Below are 18,852 nucleotides of genomic sequence, written 5' to 3'. Positions count from 1 at the left end.
GAAGAGTCCAGAATAAACTAGATCTTTCCAAATTTGTGTGAGATGAAGAGTAAAGATCCTTCCTGTTGATCTAGTAGGTAACCATTGAATCAGACACACGGGGCATTTATCTCAAGACAAGCATTAACCAGATACTGAACCCCCTTTTTTGTCACCCCCCGCCCCTTCAGCACAAAGTAGCTAGAGCAGTCGTCAACTTTATCCCCAATTTCTGAGTCTTTTGTAATCCCCAAGGCTAAGAATAGCTTGTGGAACAACAGGGGGAATGAAAAGGAAAATGGAGTGGGGGCGGGGCGGGGGGGCTTGCAACCTAGTTCAGTATCTAGTTAAAACTGTAGTCTTACTTCCCCACTCTGACTGACCTGGGTGGAGCTGCAGAGCCTAACCCCAGGGCCCAGCCAGCTTCCGGAATCCACAGGGGCTGCCACAGGAGGAGATATTTAGCTCAGAGCCTCCCCACTAGTTCAGTTCAGGCTTTGGATCCAGAATTCCCCTGGACTAGCAGATCTGCGAAATAAAGGTTAACTTTCCTCCCTCAGAGTGCTGGCTGATCATTCTCCCCTGCATTCTGCCACAATACTACTACTTTGCAAGTAAAATTAGACTGATGATCTTTTAAGAGTCCTTCCAACATTCTAATCATACTAAATACCCAACGTTTTTCTAAACTAGTCATAGGAACCGTGGAATGGAGCAGCTTTATCATCTCTAAGGCAAAATGAGACCTGAGTTGTATACTCCCTAGTTTGAAAATGGCAGCCAACTGCTTCCCAGTACTTTGTTGTTGTTTTTTAATATATCTTTATTGAATTCAGAGAGGAAGGGAGAGGGAAAGATAGAAATATTAATGATGAGAGAGGATCATTGATTGGCTGCCTCCTGCACATTCCCTAGTGGGGATCGAGCCCACAACCCAGGCATGTGCCCTTGACCAGAATCGAACCTGGGACCCTTCAGTCTGCAGGCTGATGCTCTACCCACTGAGCAAAATCAGCTAAAGGCAGAGAAACCAAGATGGCGGCATAGGTAAACACCTAAACTGCTGCCTCGTGCAACAATTTCAAAACTACAACTAAAAGACAGAACGGACACCATCCAGAACAACAGGAAAGCTGGCTGAGTGAAAATTCTACAACTAGAAGGAAAGAGAAAAGCTCACAGAGAATTGGAGGTACGGCAAAGGGTCTTTGTGCGCGCAGAGAGGAAGGGCGGCTGAGAACCTGGCTGACTTTCTCTGGCGGAAGGGGGAAGGAAGCCCCCAACCGCACTGAACCCCAGTTCTGACTGCACTGAACCCCAGTTCCGGGTGAGCCCCTGGGGACCCACGCTCTTGTGCGGGGAGTCTGGACTCTCGGGCGGAGACTCGGGAGCCGGGGAAGGCGGAGGACTGAAAGCACGCGCGTGCCAGTGCGCACAAAGGCTGCAGAGGTTGCCACAGGCTTTCCCTAGTGGATGGGAGTCAGAGGCTCCTGACTGCACTGAGCCCCAGTTCTGACTGCACTGGACCCCAGTTCTAGGCGAGCCCCTGGGGACCCACGCTCTTGTGGGGGGAGTCTGGACTCTCGGGGGGAGACTCGGGAGCCGGGGAAGGCGGAGGACTGAAAGCACGCGCGTGCCAGTGCGCACAAAGGCTGCAGAGGTTGCCACAGGCTTTCCCTAGTGGATGGGAGTCAGAGGCTCCTGACTGCACTGAGCCCCAGTTCTGACTGCACTGGACCCCAGTTCTAGGCGAGCCCCTGGGGACCCACGCTCTTGTGGGGGGAGTCTGGACTCTCGGGCGGAGACTCGGGAGCCGGGGAAGGCGGAGGACTGAAAGCACGCGCGTGCCAGTGCGCACAAAGACTGCAGAGGTTGCCACAGGCTTTCCCTAGTGGATGGGAGTCAGAGGCTCCTGACTACACTGAGCCCCAGTTCTGACTGCAGTGAACCCCAGTTCCAGGCGAGCCCCTGGGGACCCACACTCTTGTGGGGGGAGTCTGGACTCTCGGGCGGAGACTCGGGAGCCGGGAAGGCAGAAGTCTGAAGGAGCGCATGTGCGCGCAAGGGCAAGGCTGACAGGAAGCCAAGACTGAGACTCCACCCCATCCAAGCTGAGCACAGAGGCTATTGCAATTTGGCAAGTCTAATCCTATAAGGCTGTCTCCAGCACCGAACTTCTCCCAGCATAGACACAGCTGATCCTTACAGGCAACTGGCCTGGAAGTCAATTCTTCCCAGTGATACCAACAACAATAAAGACTTAATTACAACAAGGCTCTACACACAGTCCACAAAGGGGTGCACCAAGAGTGTCCACCTCAGGTTAACTGGGGAGGCAGACCCACTGGGCCATATTGGAAACCTAGCACACAAATCTACCTTACCAACTCAGGGAAGCAGTGAAAATGCGGCGTCAAAGAATCAGATCACAAACGAAAGAAATGGAGGAAAACAAACGACTGGATATAGAATTCAAAACTACGGTTATAAGGCTTTTTAAGAATATCCTAGAAAAGGCCGATAAATATAACGAGACCCTCGAAGATATGAAAAAGGACCAACTAGAAATTAAACATACACTGACTGAAATAAAAAATATTATACAGAGACCCAAAAACAGACAAGAGGAACACAAAAATCAAGTCAAAGAATTGAAATACAAAGAAGCAAAAAAAACTCAACCGAAAAAGCAAAAAGCAAAAAAAAAATCCAAAAAGTTGAAGATAATGTAAGAAGTCTCTGGGACAACTTCAAGCGTACCAACATCAGAATTATGGGGGTGCCAGAAGAAGAGAGAGAGCAAGATACTGAAAACCTATTTGAAGAAATAATGACAGAAAACTTCCCCCACCTGGTGAAAGAAATAGACTTACAAGTCCAGGAAGCGCACAGAACCCCAAACAAAAGGAATCCAAAGAGGACCACACCAAGACACATCATAATTAAAATGCCAAGAGCAAAAGACAAAGAGAGAATATTAAAAGCAGCAAGAGAAAAACAGTTAGTTACCTACAAGGGAGCACCCATACGACTGTCAGCTGACTTCTCAACAGAAACTATGCAGGCCAGACGGGAGTGGCAAGAAATTTTCAATGTGATGTATAGCAAGAACCTACAACCAAGATTACTCTACCCAGCAAAGCTATCATTCAGAATTGAAGGGCAGATAAAGAGCTTCACAGATAAGAAAAAGCTGAAGGAGTTCATCACCACCAAACCAGTATTATATGAAATGCTGAAAGGTATTCTTAAAGAAGAGGAAGAAGAAAAAAGTAAAGAGAAAAATTATGAACAACAAATACATATCTATCAACAAGTGAACCTAAAAATCAAGTGAATTAAAAACCTGAGGAACAGAATAATCTGGTAAATATAATAGAATCAGGGGCATAGAAAGGGAGTGGACTGATAATTATCAGGGGGAAAGGGGTATGGGGGGTTCATGAAGAGACTGGACAAAAATCATACACCTATGGATGAGGACAGTGGGGGGAGGTAAGGGCAGAAGGTGGGGTGGGAACTGGGTGGAGGGGAGCTATGGGGGGAAAAAGGAGAAATAATTGTAATAATCTGAATAAAGATTTATTTAAAAATAAATAAATAAATAAATAAATTAATTAATTAATTAATTAATTAAAAAGAGGGAAAAAAAATCAACTAAAGGCTGCTTCCAGTTCTGAAAGGACATGACGGCCTGTGGAACTGCATTGGGTCATGAGAGGGCTTCGGGCTTTTCTCAGAACTCAGTGTGCTTTTTTCTACCTCTCTTTCTCTTTGTTTCCTGTAGAGGGCCGCCTGGGAAGGCACATGGGCATTTCTTTAAATTGTTGTCAGCTGAGCCCGAGGCGACTGGCAGAGCCGAGTCTCGGTTACTCCCTCCCCGAGAAGGTGGGTGGCGTTATCAGTACAGACTTTTTACCTTTGTCCAGGTGCCAGGGAGCAGGATTTGATATGTAAATCCAGTCAAGCACCAGGAATACTAGGGCCTACTCAAGAATGCAAATAAGCTCCTTTGATCCTAAATTTTGGTGATACTTACTGGTATTTGGGGGTATAAAATAAATGTGCTGCGTGGGCTCAGGGGTCCCTGCCTTTCCATCAGAGAGGATGGCGTCCCACCTGGCTCCCAGCTTTGCTTCTATTTCTGCCTCTTGCCTCTTTCTTTCTTTTATTTCTTAATCCCCAGCTCCTCAACTCAGGAACAGGACCTGTTCCTTTTCCATGCTGGACGCGGAAAAGAGAGAACACCTCTACAGCTTCCCCACCAGTGTATTTCTGTGTCTCTTCCTTTTTGACACTGGCTCCTCCTTTACTTCCCATGTCCTCCCTCTATTGGCTCAAAGTATGAGTGTGTCTGGTGTTGTGTAAGTTAAAAATTATCATCTCCATTTTTCAAAAATTTTTAAAGTGACTGAATCTTCTTACAGTTTTCTCTTTTTGAAAACTCCTCTATTACACTATACTATATTAGTTATGTGGCATCATTTATGCATTTCTCTTCCTTAATGGGTTAACATAACAAATGTTTAACTTAAAAAATTTACAACCCAAACAGGAAGAAGTCTGGAAACTACTTGGAGGATAAAACTACAGGTGGTTACTCTGGATAAGAATACAGATATCTGAAAGGGTGGGGATTGTTCTGAGTAGCTCTAGAATGAGGAATAGGAACTATTTATGAGGACTTTGATTTGGGATAAGAAAGAATGACCTTTCAAACTAGATCCTGTCCCAAGAAAGGGCTGCCTCAGGGCATCATGAGATTATTCTTTTCTTCCTGCCCTCCCTCCACCAGGTTCAGCAGAGATGCCAGCACTTACTGAGAGGTGGGCCAAGTGACCACTGACATTGCTCCTCTATTGCTTTATGGATTGAATGAAAATGAGTAAAAAGGAATATTTACTGCGGCCTTCTTACATGTTTTGTCTCAAGTTCAGAGTTCTAATTTATGCCTTCTTGGTTTAAATTAGGAAAAGATGGCATCTATTTCCCCCTGAAGACACTCCTCTCCTTTATCCAACTAGAATCCCTTATGAAGAATCTAGTGTGTTTAGTAAAGTCAATGTTGTCAATCCTGATGTAAAACGTTTCCCTCAGTTCCAGAAAGCTCGGAGACATGTGGTTACACTGAGCCCAGGACAGGTAATGCGGCAGCTGCGACTTGGCTCAAGTCCTTAGGCCACGTGCCTCTCCCTTTCCTCACCTTCCTCTGCCTAGTACTACGTGTTTCCGCGAAAATAAGACATCCTCCGAAAATAAGACCTACTTACAGGTTTCCTTCTGAGTGAAATATAAGGCGTCCCCTGAAAATAAGGCCCCAGGCTCTGTCTCAGAATGAAAATTAATTTACCGTAAAGTGGTCACTAGGGCCGCCCCGACTGGCGTCTAGCAACCAGTGACGTTACACAGAGTCCTGACGTCACTGCTGTATGGAGGCAGAGTGGAGGACAGAGTGAGCGGTGAGTGCGGGGTGGGAGAGAGGAGGAGACTTTCGCAGATGCGTGTAGAAGAACAGGAGGATTAGAGCGGACAGGACGCGGCGAAGGTGGTGAGTGCTGGTCTGTCTCTGGTGACACTACCTGATGCTCGCGGCTGCCTTCATGATGACTGAAGGTTCTCAGTCAGTGGCAGACCCTGCTCCAGCCCAGATCCAGGCCCCAGCAAGCCCAGTGACAGTCCCCAGGCAGGCCCCAGGGGGTAAACGTCTGATAAAGGGGTAGGGGGGATGTCTGGTGAAGGTGTTCAGTGGCACAGGGGTGGGGGGAGGGGGATCACTTAAAATGACACAGGAGGATCAGAGGGGGCAATCAAAATGACACAGGAGGATCAAAAGGGGTTACTAAAATGGTAATCCTCCCTCTGATTCTCCTGTGCCATTTTGATTCCCCCCTCTGATGCCCCCTGTGTCATTTTGAGTGATCCCCCTCCCCCCACCTTGATACCCCAATTCCTTTTTTTTTTTTTTACCCCTAGAAATGAGCGCAAAAAGAAAAGGCTACTCTGTGGAGTACAAGAAAGGAATCATGGAAGACTCTTGGAGCCAAAATCTTACTGCTTTCTGCAAAGAGAAGATGTTGAGTATCCGATTGGTCCGAAAATGGCGAGCAGAGTATGGTAACCTCATTGAACAAGTGGACAAGGGAAATGCTAAAAAGCGCAAGTGTGGATCAGGTCGGCAACCATTATTTTCCGAGCTGGAAGACCTGATCTGTGAATGCGTTGTTGACAGGAGAGCAAAGGCTTTGGTTGTGAATAGGGCTCAGATTCAAGAATTTGCCCTTGCAATGGCACCACAGTTTGACATAGCCCCCGAAGACTTCAAAGCATCACAACACTGGCTGGATAATTTCCTTCAGCGAAGTGAACTGTCTTTAAGAAGATCTACAACATTGTTTAGGTTGGAAGATACTCAAGTTATTAAGCGAGCACTTGCATTCAAGTCCTTTATTGATGATGCTGACTTCTCTAACTACAATCTTTCCAACATGATTGCTATGGATGAAACTGCAGTGTTTATGGGCCAATCATCTCAAACAACAATTGAACAGCGGGGTGCCTCCTTGGCGTACATTCCCTCCACTGCTTACGAAAGTGCACGTGTTTCCTGTATTTTGGCAATTCGTCTGGATGGCACTAAAATCCCACCTTTCATCATTTCTAAGGGCAAGAAGGAAAAGATTGAACGTGTTTTGGGCGTTTTTATTCTTGAAACTGAAGAAGCCTGGGCCACACAAGCAGTTGTAAGGAAGTGGGTTGATTTAATGCTGCCGCTTGTTATGCGAGGGAGCCAAAGAGGTCTGCTAGTCTGGGATGCAGCCAGCACTCACCGTGCTAAAGACATGAAGACATTTCTTCACGAAAGAAAAATAGATCGGATAATGATTCCCGCAGGAATGATGGCCTATCTCCAGACTCTTGATATTGCAATAAACAAGCCATTCAAAGACAATTTGCACATGAAAATTAATGACTACATTGAAAATAGAATGGAGAGAAATCAGCGTGGAAACTTTGTGAAACCTAAACTGCAAGAAGTTGTGACTTGGGTGAAGAATTCATGGGAGAAAATCACTGGCAGTTGCATTGCAAATGCACTGCGAGCAGGCTACCTTGACAAGAAGTACTCATTTAAAGACAGTGCTATTGCTAAACATGAGAGATTTGGTCCACTGATTCTGAAAGAAATGGAGTCACAAGAAATTCACCAGGAAATTCAGGAATTGCATTGTTATGATGATGTTCCAGAAGATGATGACATGATTGTCATTGAATAAATGAGTAAATTCTTGATACTGTAGGACTCACAGTTTGTCTGGTTTTTGTTGACAACTACCGTACTACCGTACCGTATACAGGTAATAAATTTCCTTTATTTTCATTTAACAATAAATGTGTACTGTATTCTTCTTCATGGAAAAATAAGACATCCCCTGAAAATAAGACCTAGCGTGTCTTTGGGGGCAAAAATTAATATAAGACACTGTCTTATTTTGGGGGAAACACGGTAGTACAGATAAGGGTTTCTTCCTTGGTGCTCTGCTATTGGAAGGTAGCTTTTCCAGCTGTAGGCTTCACATACATACTTCTTTGCTTCTCAGGTCATGGAAAGATGGGAGGAGGGATCACAGCTCCTCCTACTGGTAAAGAAGAGAATGCACTGTGGAGGAAGACAGCTCACTGGTCGTTTTTGTTTTTTCATGTTAAGAGCAAGGGTCAAGGCATGGGTATTTGAGCACTTCTGGAACCTTTATTCACAGTTCCTATCTGTTCAACCGTGCTAGAACCCAGACACATACCGTGGCAGTGCATCTAGGGGCAGAGGCATTACAGAGGCAGAATGATGTGCTTTTAAGCAAGAGTGGATGTTGCTTTTGTAACTGTCTCTGGAACATTTCCAAAAGTATGGTACCTAGTGCTGCTACCCAGTAGGGAAAATCACCTTTACAACACTGGCATTTGCTGTCTGGTGTTTTATTAACAGCTTGAAAGGTATTCTTAGTCGCTTACACAGAGTTTACTCCCTCCCTTACCCTCTCTCCTGCCTGTTTTCTTTCCCTTGCTTCCTTTTCCTGGCTCCCTTCCTGCTTCCTTCCTACTTGAGTACTCCAAAGCAAACAATTTGACTAAGTTGCTTCCACCCATTGGTGGTTACTCCCCTTCACCTTCGCCCCAGGCCCTGGCAGCCACTTACCTATTTTCTTTCTGTATAGATTTACCTGTTCTGGACGTTTCACATAAGTGCACTCATGCAGCATATGAGCTTTGAGAACTACCTTCTTTCACTTAGCATCTTTTCAGAGTTCATCCATGCTGTAGAATGTTATTAGTACTTCATTCCTTTTTATGGCTGAATATATTCCACTGTATGGAGATCTATTTTGTTTATCCATTAATCAGTTGATGGACATTTGCGTTGGTTCCACTTTTGTGCTATGATAAGTAATGCTATGAACATTTGTGTACAAGTTTTTGTACATACCTACGTTTTCAGTTCTCTTTGGGTACATATTATAGGAGTGGAATTGCTGGGTCATATTAGTAACTCTGTGTTTAACTTTGGAGGGAAATGCCAAACTTTTTCCCACACCATCTGCTTCTTTTTATCTTCCCACCAGCAATGTCTGACGGTTCCAATTTCTCTACATCCTCACCAACACTTGTTACTTCCCTTTACTGTTTTTATTATTGTTATAAAAATTCTAGTGGGTGTGAAGTGGTTGTAATTCATTTGTTCTTTGATTTGAATAGCCAAATTTGACTGAATGTTTTTGTCCAACATATCAGTTTTCCTTACATCCTGCTTATTCCTTAATCCACTACAAACTGGCTCTCTCTCTTCCTACTGTACTGAAACTATACTCTGTGATGGGACATGCATGACCTCCTAATGACGGAATCCAAAGGTTGTGTTTAGCCCTGTTCCACTGAAAGGTGCTCTCTTCCCACCTCCCAACTCTACTTGTCCGCATGAGTGCCACCAGTTTCCTAAATCTGAAGCCCACAAGCTTGAGGCCTTCTCTATGTGCTCTATTCAGACTTCCAGAGGAAATCTCGTACTGCGTCTGGACAGAGGAGCCTGAGAGAGAAGAGTGAAAGGGCAGGCTGTCAGCCACATGGATACCTCAGTCCCTTTCATCCTCTGTTTCTCAGATGAGCTGCCTTTGTGAGTGAAATCAACTATTAAAGCACTGACCCCAGAGCAGTGGTTCCCAACCTTTTTTTTGGCCATGCCCCACCTTAGCATCTCTAAAACTTGATGCTCCCAACCCCCTCCCAGTGACATATAATTCTTATTATTCAAAAAGTGAACTCCTATTCACATGGAGGAAACCTAAAAGGCCATTGACTTGTTCTAAACAAGTTCCCAGAGAACATGGCATCCATGAAAGAAAAAAACAAAAGAATGAAAGGACAATTGAAGTACTGAGTAAGAAATTGTTTTAAAACTAATAATATGAAGTGACATGAAAAAATAGCAAATAAAGTTTCAAAAAAAAGAGAACTGAAATGCATAAATATGTCACAATATATATTTATATACTGTATATGAGGCCCCTAGAACCATAAGAAAAGCAAAAAATTCACTGTTAATAACTCATTCTCGATTTGCCCCCCCTAAAAATCAAATTGCCCCCCTGTGGGGCATGTACCCCACATTGGGAACCAATGCCCTAGAGGCTAGAGGGATTAAGGAATACAAGCTCATCCTGTGCCTAAAGTCACAGTAGGGCTGACCTATACAGTAGGCACAGTGGCTAGGGCCCTTGCGCTTTTAGGGGTCCACAAAAATGTTTAGTTTCTTTAAAAAAAAAAAAGAATATAATCCATCCTCAATTACATTCATGTTTATATCAATGAAGTTGCAACGTACAAGTTTTAATTCTTAATAGAGTAAGAGACCCACAAAGGCAAAAGTGCCTGGGGCCCATGAAAGTCCTAAGAGGCTGTGGGAACCAGGGGTTTCAGAGGCATTAGAGGTGCTTGCTGAAAATGCAGAGTTCTGGGCACCCTCTAAAGCTACAGAATCTGACTCCTTTGGGATGGGCCAGGATTTACAGTCTCAGCAGACACCCCAGGTGATTTAAAAACCAAAAACAGTTAAGAACCTCTGCCCTGGAGTCGACCACTGTGACCTATCACAGGCTCAAGGTGGGCTTCTGGCAGCAGGGGCTACTTGCTGCGGTCAGTTTGCCCTTCAGATTTACTGAACTAAACCTGCGCTGTGCCCTTCCTGTAATTTTCAGCCAATTTATTTTTTAAAGAGAGACTATTTTTGTTTTAATCCTCACCCGAGGATATGCTTTTTATTGATTTTTAAAATTAATTAATTAATTTATTTATTTTTTTAGAGAGAGAGGGAGAGAGAAACATCGATGTGAAAGTAAAACATCGATCAGTTGCATCCTGTATGCACCCTGACCAGGGATCGAACCCACAGTCTCTATATGTGCCCTGACTGGGAATCAAACCCGAAACCTTTTGGTACTCGGGACAACACTCCAACCGATTGAGCCACCCTGCCAGGGCTCAGCCGAATAGTATTACCACTCTGAGGATCCTTTGATGCTGTCATATTTAACTGTGGTCTTACTCAGCAGTGGCCTGTGTTCATCATCAAGCTCTCCTGTATTTGCCCTTGTGGATAAAAATGTTCACCACCAAATGACATTTTCCAAGTCTTTTATTCAAAAAGCAGATAAGTGACATATTTCTCTTGACTGGGGATAACTTAACATTTACTGACTGGATCATTATACCTTGATTCAATGCACCCTAATAGTCAGCCTTGCCCTAAGTTAACCAAACCACTGGAGGAACAGCAATAAGAGAGTGGGCCTCTCCTTTTTTATTTCTTACATTCATGGTCAAGCCCTAGTTGAGATGCCAGTGCCCAATCCCCTTACAAAACAAAGAACAACAGCAAGAGAAATGTCAAGTTGTCTATGTTAATGAAGCAGCCACTGTGGCCCTCTCAACCACCTACCTCTACTTGAAGTGCAGGTGCTGTTCCCTGTGGCCAGGGAAGAGCGACCCCTGGTGTCGGAGTGCACCATCTGCACAGGCTTTGCCTAGCATCAGCTGACCTCAGCCTACAGAGCTTCAAATGAAAACTAGGATAGAAACCAGAGCCAGAAGGAAAAAGTGAAGGAAATATAAAAGCAGTTCGCAGATTAGCTGAGCTGTTCCTGGTTTAGTAACATTCATCTAGAACCCATGTTCTGTCATGAGAAGAACAGAGGGCTTGATGACACAGGGACCTGATTCTGCTGGCTCTGAGGGCCATTACCTAGGTGACCGACCTTAGGCAAGGAAGCTGCTTGCACTCTGAGCATCAGTTTCCTCAGCTTTAAAATGGGGATATAATTCTTCTCTCACAGGATTGTATGGGGAATAAAATTAGTACTGTATATGAAAGCATCTATTACACTATCTGGTACAAGCTAAGTGCTCAAAAGGCAGTGTTTGAGCCTAAAATTTACCTAGGGAAAAGTTAAAAAAGAAACTTTCCTTTATCGTCCAACAGATACTGAGTTAGCAAATTAGCATTATAGTTCATTCCTTTGTTGTGTGTATTTGATTTAAATCATCAAAAGCTAGGCTGCCAAAGAAAATGTGCCATTTAATAATCTTAGAATTCACTTCATCTTAACATAACAGAGGGTTTCACACTAAAAATGTAGCAGGCATTATCCTACTGTTTCCACTGGGACAAAATGTGCACCAATGAGAAGCTGTAAGAAGGCAGATTTGGATTCAACAGCAAAAGGACCAACTGGGGCCAGGCCTGCTGTGCTGCCCAACTCCAGGGGACACGATCCACCTACACAACAAGGCAGACCACAGCCCTGGGCTGAGCAGGGCCCAGCTGCACTGCAGTCCCAGAGCCCCAACAGGAGTCCCTGTGTCATGGGCTGGCTCATGAAATACCAAGTTCCCTATCACGGAATCTGTTCAATTTAAGGCAACATGACAATAAGTCAAGGATGTAGAAGAAATGGTTCCTACTTGGATAGGAGTCTGACTAGACCTTTTCAGTCTTTTTGTTTATTTGTTTGTTTTTTTGTTAATTCTCACCCAACCAGGGCCTGGGCCGGGGAGGAGCCTGCAACCAAGGTACATGCCCTTGACTTGAATCAAACCCAGGGCCCTTTGGTCCCCAGGCTGATGCTCTATCCACTGAGCCAAACCGACTAGAGTGACCTTTTTACTCTTAATTTGTTTATGAAACATTTCTGGAAAATTCACTGGACTTCAGACCTCAGTCCAGGGATAAGATAAATTGAATAAGACACCATCTCTGCCCCAGCAAAGACGGCAGTTCACTCAGTACGTTGTGCTCCCCACAGTAATATGGCATCCTGACATGGTAACAGCTGCCCCCTTCAGTGGCAGCTGAAATTGCATAGCTGTGCCCTCGGCTTTTAAGATTAAGGCTTTCCTTCCCTTCCTAGAAATAGAAACCTGTACTCCTCTTCTACAGCTTTGATGTCCATGGTTGTGGACACACAGTTGTAACTAATTTAATTTAAATTCTCAAATTTATTGATTTCAAGAAAAGGTCACTGCAGTTATGAAAGCGAAGCTCAAGAAAGTCTGATTTCAGTGACAAGGATCCTTTGATCTTAGAATAAGCGGTTAAGAGAAAAAAATCTAAAACGTGTTTTACGTAGTATAGATCAGCAATTTTCAACTGGTGTGCTGCAATACTTTTTAGAACATGCAATACCTGACTAGTCAGGGACACTGATCTCATTTCCCTTAGATTGTCAAGTTAAAAAATGACAACAGCCACCCAGCTGGTGTGGCTCAATCATTGATTATCAATCAGGAGGTCACGGTGGTTCAATTCCTGGTCGAAGCACATGCCAGGTTGCAGGTTCAATCCCCAGTGTGGGGTGTGCAGGAGGTAGGCTGATCAATGATTCTCTCTCATCATTGATGTTTCTCTCTCTCTCTCTCTCTCTCTCTCTCTCTGCCGCTTCCCCTCTGCCTCCCTCTTTGAAATCAACAAAAATATATTTTTTAATGACAATAGCCAACACTATAGCTACTGGTGTGAATGAATAAAAATTATACCGATGTTTTTTTTGTCAGATCGGCAAAAAATATATTTTTGGTATGTCATAGAATTTTAGTAATTAGTTTATGTGTGCCATGCGATGAAAAGGGTTGAAAATCGCTTGTGTAGATAAATAATGTCTTCAGTGAAGGATACCAAAATGTTATTTTTTAAAAGTAATGAGGTATTCTGGGTAAGCCTGGTAGTCATAAAATACCACAAATAAATTTGGTTTGCTCACATTATCTGTGACAGTGTCATACAGGTCAAGGGGATTTTGAGGATTCTTTGGAGGAGGCACACGTAATGAACTGTTTCCACGTGCGTACAATCCAGTAAGCACGCGCACATAATACATATGCTTTTTCCCATTTGCATCTGGTCTGGAGTAAGTATCATTGGCAGAATAAAGGGCCTGGACAGCAAAGTAGGTTCCCATTCCGTATGCTGCAGCTGTGAAAAGAAAAACAACATTTTTAAGAATTTCAATTTGTCTATAATTTGACGTATTGACTCAATATGTCAAATAATCAATACTAATAATAGAGGAATATGCAAATTGTCTGGGATGCTGTCACAGTAACAGTGACAACCAAACTGCAGGCTGCATGGAGTGACGAGGCTGGCAGGGGGTTAGTGAGGGACGACCAAATGACTGAACAGCAGGCTGCGTGGGGCAACTAGGCCAGCAAGGGGGGCAGTTGGGGGTGATCAGGCAAGCAAGCAGGTGAGCAGTTAGGAGCCAGCAGTCCTGATTGTGAGAGGGATGTCTGACTGTCAGTTTAGGCCCTATCCTTGGGATCAGGCTTAAACTTGCAGTAGGACATCCCTCGAGGGGTCCCAGATTGGAGAGGGTGCAGACTGGGCTGAGGGGACCCCCTCCCTGCATGCATGAATTTCATGCACCAAGCCTCTAGTGTTAATATAATGTTCAGTTCTCTCTAAAGACTCTTTTAAAAATTTTTGTGAGTGTGTTTTTAATTTTAAAAAGTCATTCCTCCACCTCAAAGGGCCAGTCAGTCCCTCTGGGATGAAACTTAGTGAGTCTGACCTGAAACGCTGGCTGCACCCTGGCCATGAGCCCTGAGGGAACACAGTGCAATCCGCGGGATCCCTGAGCCAGCTTGGCTTCTCATGGCTGACTTCCTTTGGAGCAGCCACGTGACTTACTTCCTTACCATTCTTTCCTGCATAACTGCGGTTAAAGCCATGTTGATTGACATGTGGCAAGGAGTCAGCATCTGTCCCATGGAAGAGCAGCTTCTCATTTTGTATATGGCCATTCTTGTCATGCATGGTTTTTTTATTTGTCTGGTAGTGCTGCCAGAGACGTCGATTCTGGATTCTCTCAATCTGCAAATCAATAAGGAAAAATATCTGTATGTGCCAAGTGCCTGTAGCAAGATACAGCAAATGAAACATGATCACTATTTTTTGTTTTAATCCTCACCTGAGGATATGTTTAGAGAGAGGAAGGGGGAAAGTGATAGAGATAGAGATAGAGATAGAGATAGAGATAGAGATAGAGATAGAGATAGAGATAGAGGGGGGGGGCATTAATATGAGAGAGAAACATCGATCTATTGCCTCCCATATGTGCCCAAACAAGACTCAAACTTGCAACCTAGGTATGTGCCCTGACCAGGAATCAAACCCAAAACCTTTTGGTGTTCCAGATGGCACTCCAACAAACTGAGCCACCTGGCCAGGGCATGCTCCTATTTTTTATCAGTAAAAATTACTGTAAACAGCGAATTCAATCCCTGATGGCAGCTCTCTGCATTCAGAAATCTTTTTACATCCAGTGCTTCACAAATCAGGCCTTGGGGAAAAAATTGTTTTAATTTTTAACATCTTTTCTGCACCACATGCAGCAAGCAATATTTAGGATCTTGGACGACCAAGGCAGCTCAACTCCTGCTTCTTACTTTCACTGTAATCACTGCTCCTGTTGCAGTCTACCCCACTTCGTCCCTTTGCCTCTCTCCTCTTCAGTCCTTTTAAGATACTGGTTTACCTAGCCAAGGTCTAACCATGGAGAAGCACTAGAGTGTCTAGGGAAGAAAGAAATTAGTTAATGGAACTTAATCTCTCATCCAATTGGAAGAGTGGGGCATGAATCCTGGAGACAGGGAATCTGGCTGTAGACCAAAGTGGCCATGATTTTTCTTTTCTAATATATTTTTCAATTACATTTTACATTCAATACCATTCTCTATTAGTTTCGGGTGTACAACAAAGTAGTTAAAAAATTATGTACCTTGCAGAGTGGTTCCCTTACCCCCACCCCCCCGCCTCAAGTACCCACCTAGTCCTATACCCATTTATCTCGATATTATGGACTATATTCCCTACACTGTAATCTACACCTCTGTGGCTATTCTGCAACTAGCAATTTGTACTTCTTAATCCCTTTATCTTTGTCACCAAGTCCCCCAATACCCTCCCCTCTAACAGCTATCAGTCTGTCCTCTGTATCTATGAGTCTGCTTCTATTTTTTTTATTTTATTCATTAGATTCCACATGTAAGTGAAATATATGGCATTTGTCTTTCTCTGACTTATTTCACTTAGCATAATCCTCTCTAATTCCATTCATGCTGGCATAAAAGGTAAGATTGTCTTTTTTTTTTACAGCCCAAAGTAGTATTCCAATGTGTAAATGTACTGCCACTTTCTTATCCACTCGTCTACTGATGAGCACTTTGGCTGCTTCCAAATTTTGGCTATTGTAAATACTGCTGCAATAAATATAGGGGTGCATATATATCCTTTCAAACTAGTCTTTCTACTTTCTTTAGAGATAGTCCCAGAAGTGGAATCACTGGTCATAAGGCAATTCACTTTTAAATTTTTGAGGAACCTCCACACCGTTCTCCGTAGTGGCTACACCAATCTGCCTTTCACAGTGGCCCTGCTTTGACCATCCTCTCTGGGCAGTGGTCCCAGGGCTGTGGTGAAAACTCCTTGGGTCCTGGATTGCAGATCAGCTTAGAAACTTCCCTAATCCATAGGCAGTGGTAGTTCCATAAAGCTGTCAGAATCTCCTTCCATTCTAAAGGACTCTCAGTTCTAATACTGTTACCTGCCATCATCTGGTTTGTTTGTTTTTTCAGTTTTGGGATTCCCATTTTTAATTAAGATATAGTTTGACCTCTAGCTCAAAATCTCTGCATTATCCTGCATTTTATCTGATTTGTGATTTTAAAATTTATTTTTCTTTTTATCTGCAATTAAGTTTCTAATCTTTAAACTGCCTACTTCTGTTTCTTTTCTATTTACCTTAAATTTTATTTATTTTACTCATCTCCCAAACGCATTAAAAATTTCATCTTAAAGAGTTTTGAAATAATTCTTACTTCTTAGTCTTTTCATTCTTGTTCCTCACCCTTTTTTTAGTATATGTGCTGCTGAAGCTAGCACCCACCCTTCTAAAATTTAATAACCACACAAAGAAAAGAATTACTTCAAGTAGTTTTCAAAACATAAATCTGATTCTATATTCCTAATGGGATAAATTATAAGGTTAAAAAAATACTGCAAGTAAATCTTAAAACTTTACTTAGTAGGTTTATGTTAGCAGCAGGCTTCTGGCTATAGTAAACTATTTGGATCAGACCAATCCTCTTGCCAACAATTATTAGAAGGGCTCGAGGGTGAGGGTAAGGGGGAGAGCTTTTTGAAGGCAACAAGGATTTGATGGGCCAAGTTCCAATATAGAAGGGCAGTGCAGAGTGAAAAAAAAGTCAGAAGACAGTAGAATAATGCCTTCAAAGTGCTTAAAGAAAATAACTGTCACCCAGAATTCTACACCCAGCAAAAATATCCTTCAAAGAATGAAAGTGAAATGAATACATTTTCAGACAAAAACTTAGACTACCAGAAACATCACAACCAGATCTACACCCGAAAGAAAAGTAAAACCAAAAGGACAATGATCCCAAGGTGTAGGCATGAAAATGCAAGAAGAATGGAAGGGCAGTGGGATAAAAGGGTAAATATACAATGACTGTATTAAAAAAATAAAAAGTTTTATAGGGTTTCAAGTATATATAGAATTAAAATACAGGTAAAAGTAGTACAAGAGGCAGGAGGGGATAAAGGGGTTTAAAGTGTTCAAAGTTCACGGCATTGTTTGGGAAATGAGAACTATACTAATTTACACTAGAGTTTAATAATCTCGAAGTAAACAATGAAAGGATTGTAATAGGATGTATAATGAACATTCTAATAGGGCATAAAAATGGAATGATAAAAATACTTAATACAAAATAACATAGGAAGAGAGAGAAAAGGAGCGGAGTAGAAATGATACATAGAAAAAAAGATTAATATGGCATATTTAAACCCAAACATATCAGTAAATTCATCAAACAGACTACTCCAACTAAAAGATAAAGATTGGCCCAGCCAGTGTGGCTCAGTGGTTGAGCGTCCAACCATGAACCAGGAGGTTGAGGTTTGATTCTGGTAAGGGCACATGCCTGGGCTGCAGGCTCTATCCCCAGTAAGGAATGTGCCGGAGGCAACCAATCAAGGATTCTCTCTCATCATTGATGTTTCTATCCCTCCCTCCCTCTCCCTTTTTCTCTCTTAAATCATTAAAAACATATTTTAAAAAAGGTAAAGATGGTACAAATGGATGAATAAAAAACAAAACTCAAGTATATGCTATTATCTTAATTACACAGTTACAGGAAGTTGAAAAGGAAAAGGGTTAAAGATGCCAATAATAACCAAAAGAAGGAGGGAGAAGATGGCTTGCCTCGCTGCCAGACAATTTATGTCCCCATATGTCCCTGGATCCTTTCATGCTGCTGCCCAAGCGCTGAAGCTCAGAGGGAATGAGCCTAAGTCCGTGCATGGGCCCTTTAAGAAGAACTGCCTGGGATTCCAGCAGCTTCCATGTCACTCAGACACAATCCCCACTGGTTTTTACAGCCGGAAGGAAGTCATAGGGAGTTCTCTTCCCAGCACTGCAACCCTGGGCTTGGGGCGTGGTATTGGACTCCGGTTTAAACACATACCACACGTGGGTGTCAGACCAGCCCATTCTATACCTCACCCCTCCTACCAGTCTCAATGTGCTTTCTTCTTCTTCTTTTTTTAAAATATATTTCTTTATTGATTTCAAGGAGGAAGGGAGAAGGAGAGAGAGATAGAAACATCAATGATGAGAATCTTTGATCGGCTGCCTCCTGCACGCCCCCTTCTGGGGATCGAGCCCGCAACCCAGGCATGTGCCCTTGGTCGGAATCAAACCTGGGACCCTTCAGTCCACAGGCTGACGCTGTATCCACTGAGCTAAGCCAGCTAGGGCAATGTGCTTTCTTCTTTAATTCTCTAGCTGTACGACTTCCATTAAGCCAGATTTCAGGTGGTTCTGAATGATGGTTGTTCTGTTTTTTTAGTTGTAATTTTGATGTGGTTGTGGGAGGATGCAAATGCCAGCATTTTCCTTTGCCACTATCTTGGTTTCTCTCTGGTTTATATCTCTTAGGACATTCCATATCTTTTCGAGTTATTATGTGCTTAACTACATGAGTAAACAGAATGGGGGAGAGTACCACAAATGGGGCCAAAAGGCACTGGCACCCTGGAGTTGGCAGTAGAAGGGTGACAACATAATGGAGGAAATCAGGATTCCAGGCCAGAGCAGTAAATAGCAATGTAGTCTGGCTGCACAGCACAGGGAGGCTAGGCTGAGAACTAGGCCTCTGAAGTCTGGAGCGATGCTAAGACTTTGGTGCTCTCCAGTCATTTAACATATAAATGCACTTGTCCCAGGTTCACTCTCATTGGACCAAATCTCT

General features: G+C 43.3%; 1 protein-coding gene across 1 annotated transcript in view; it reads right to left on the bottom strand.

Moving 5' to 3' along the window:
* Positions 1–10,643: 10,643 nt before the first annotated feature.
* Positions 10,644–18,852, bottom strand: part of LOC308243049 (protein mono-ADP-ribosyltransferase PARP14-like) — a 75,941-nt gene continuing 67,732 nt past the window's right edge. Inside the window, exons 16-17 of the mRNA XM_080658111.1 lie at positions 14,218–14,392; positions 10,644–13,492 (exon numbers count right to left, since the gene is read on the bottom strand). Coding sequence (XP_080514237.1) covers positions 13,203–13,492; positions 14,218–14,392 — 465 coding nt within the window. The 3' untranslated portion in view covers positions 10,644–13,202. The remainder of the gene's footprint in view (positions 13,493–14,217; positions 14,393–18,852) is intronic.

Source organism: Plecotus auritus (assembly GCF_963455305.1).
Source record: "Plecotus auritus genome assembly, chromosome: 2".
Taxonomy (NCBI): domain Eukaryota; kingdom Metazoa; phylum Chordata; class Mammalia; order Chiroptera; family Vespertilionidae; genus Plecotus; species Plecotus auritus.
Note: the sequence above shows the minus strand (reverse complement) of the source record. Positions and strands in the feature narration are given on the sequence as shown.